General features: G+C 58.8%; 1 protein-coding gene across 1 annotated transcript; it reads right to left on the bottom strand.

Annotated features, from left to right (window-relative positions):
• Positions 1 to 1,814, bottom strand: LOC119592306 (PR domain zinc finger protein 13-like). The gene has a single exon (XM_037941133.1). It carries the CDS (start codon positions 1,244 to 1,246, stop codon positions 257 to 259), a length of 990 nt encoding a protein of 329 aa, XP_037797061.1. The 5' UTR covers positions 1,247 to 1,814; the 3' UTR covers positions 1 to 256.
• Between the last annotated feature and the right edge of the window lie 868 nt (positions 1,815 to 2,682).

Below are 2,682 nucleotides of genomic sequence, written 5' to 3'. Positions count from 1 at the left end.
CAATGAATTGGGTTTTACGTAACATAAATTACATATTTGACTATTTTGTTTGACTAGGAAAGGAATATAGAATGTGACTAGATTATCATATATATAGAAAAACTAGAATATCAGTTGTATCAAGTATCATTTTCCAAGTGCAACAGATCTGGAAGCATTCTTTGTGTCTCAACAGACGAGATTCACACACAGCTGAGGTAGACTCTACTTGGCGCAAAGTCTACGACTGTCCTTGTTTTTGGCGCTTTGAGGCTCGCTATCTGGTGTCAGCGTTGGCTTCCTCTTGTGTGAGCGCCACCACGTGGGACTCCTCCTCGACAGCGGTGCCCTTGTCCTCCGGGACGTCGCCGTCGTCCGTGTCCTCGTCCTCGGTGTCCGTGAGGGCGTGCGTGGGCGGCGAAGGGACCTCGGGATGCCGGGAGCGGATATGGCGGTCCAGGTCCCTGCGGCGGACCAGCACCTTGCCGCAGTGGTCGCAGCGGTAGGGCGTCTCTCCCTCTGCGTGCAGCCGCACGTGCTTATTCAGGTTGCTTGGGTCTCCGAAAGGCCGCAGGCAGACCTTGCACTTGAGTGGCTTGTAGCCTGTGTGGGTGCGGATGTGGATTTTGAGGCCGTACTTGCGGGAGTACACTTTCCCGCAGTACAAACACAAATGTCCACGGCGGCTGCGGCCCAAGTTCGACACGAGAGTCTCCATTTCGGCGCATGGGTCCACCGCACTGCCTGGAGGCGCTGCACTCAGCAGCGGTCGAGTAGAGCCCGCAAGCGGCATTGTGGGCATCATGGGCTGTGTCGTGGAAGCGCCCTCACTGCGGGCGGGAATCATGGGCGTCATCAGGAGGCGGGGATGGAGCAGCAGGTCAGGGGTGACGGCAGAGGAGCGGGGAGCCAGAGCAAGCGCGCCCGCGGCGGGGGTCCGCGCCGAGCACCGGGACGGGCCCGCCGGCAGCAGGGTGGGTGGCCGACAGAGAGCACTAAATCTGGGTGGCTGAGCGTCGTGCCGGTTGACAGGGAAGCTGACTCTCCTGAAAGCAGAGCGCGGTTCCTGGAGGAGAGGTGCAGACGGGGGTGAGCGCGGGGGCGAGGCCGACCGGGGGGATCCCACATGGCAGCTGGTGGAGTCGGGGGATACCGGTTTGAGGCCTCCTGGGGACCCCGGTCTTGCGGAAGCCCCGGGGGAGGAGGGTCGGGCAGGCGCCTTGGCGCTGACAGCAGTGTGGTGCACACGCGAGGTCAGGGCGGACATGGCGAGGGGCGGCGAAGACAAGAGCGGCGTGAACCATGGCGCGGGCGCGGGTCGCGGCGGGGAGCTCAGGAGGCGATCCCACAGGAGGCGAGGGTCGAGGGAGTCGCAGTTCGCCGCCAGGTGAAGCTTCAGGGGATTGGGCGCGCTGAACTGCCTCTGGCACTCGGGGCACACATAGCGCCCTTCTGGGGAGATAAGAATAATGCTGGTTTTAAAGTGAACCAAATCAAGTGACTCGTCCAATAATTTTTTTTTTTTAAGCTATCATACAGGAAAACGACACGTAAGACTCCAACTCACCTTTGATGTGAGAAAAATTTAGGAAGGGAAGGCCCAGCTGAGCCGCAACTTCTGACGAGAACCAGAGCGGCGGTGTCTCCCCGACCTTCACGGCCCTCGTCAGCGTCGCCCTCAGCGTCGCGGCCTCGCCCTGTCCCGAGTGCACGAAGGACAGAGTGGCCGCCTCAGCATGCACGTCGGTGGCCAGGGGCAGTAGTGGCAGCCATGTCGAAAGTTGCACGTTGTCCCGGGCTACTAAAATTCCGTCGTTAACCTGAGGAAAAACGAATGGAAATTTTAGTAAGCACTTTCTAGTGGAAAGAATTATGCATATTTCATTTATATAACATTATCCGCATCAAAACCATCAGAGACCTTTCAGGACAAAGAAAAAAATCTGCTACTGAAACGGTAACAAAAATGGAAAACGACTAAATGACTCTCAAAACAAACAGACTCAAGAGGCTTCAAAAGGCCCTAGAGAAGGAGACGCAAAGCGAAACCTGTGCCTTTTCCGCAGCCACGGCGACTAACCTGTATGCAGAGCGTGGGCTCATGCGCGCGGCGCCGCTGCCGGAACTTCTCCTGGGTGAGGCTGAGGCACAGGTCACGGGCGGGGCAGGCGCGGGTGGACACGGCCCGCGGGAGGTCTTCTCCGGCCGTGACGTGGACGACGGGCGTGATAGCAGGGTCAGTAACACCGGTCGCGGCTGTGCAGGAATCGGAGTGTGCTGTCGTAGGAGCAACGCACGCGGCCCACTCACGCCCATGGCCGCCCACCATAACGCCCACGGTCATGCCACAACAAACACGAAACAAGAGTGACGTCGGTGCCTGAAGGAGGCGTGCGCGCGTGTCGCAGATTGGAGTACAAGTGCGAGCACGTGACGCGCGCGTGCGGATATATACTGATGCACGCGCGTGGGAAATCGTCAGCTGGGCCGCACGTGCTTCCGACCAGCTGCATCGTCGCGGTAATCGGCGGAGGAGGCGGCGGGGGAAGGGTGGGGGCAGGGGCAGGGGTGGGTTCGGGGGCAGGGCAGGGGTGGGTTGGGTGGCAGGGCAGGGGTGGGGATGGGTGCGACTTGATGCGCTCGTAAAAAAAAAAAAAAAATCAGAAATTTGCCATTACAAATATGTCTTAGGTATTTCATAAA

This window comes from Penaeus monodon, chromosome 30 (assembly GCF_015228065.2).
Source record: "Penaeus monodon isolate SGIC_2016 chromosome 30, NSTDA_Pmon_1, whole genome shotgun sequence".
Taxonomy (NCBI): Eukaryota; Metazoa; Arthropoda; class Malacostraca; order Decapoda; family Penaeidae; genus Penaeus; species Penaeus monodon.
The sequence above is the reverse complement of the archived record's forward strand: the minus strand, read 5'-3'. Positions and strand labels throughout refer to the sequence as shown.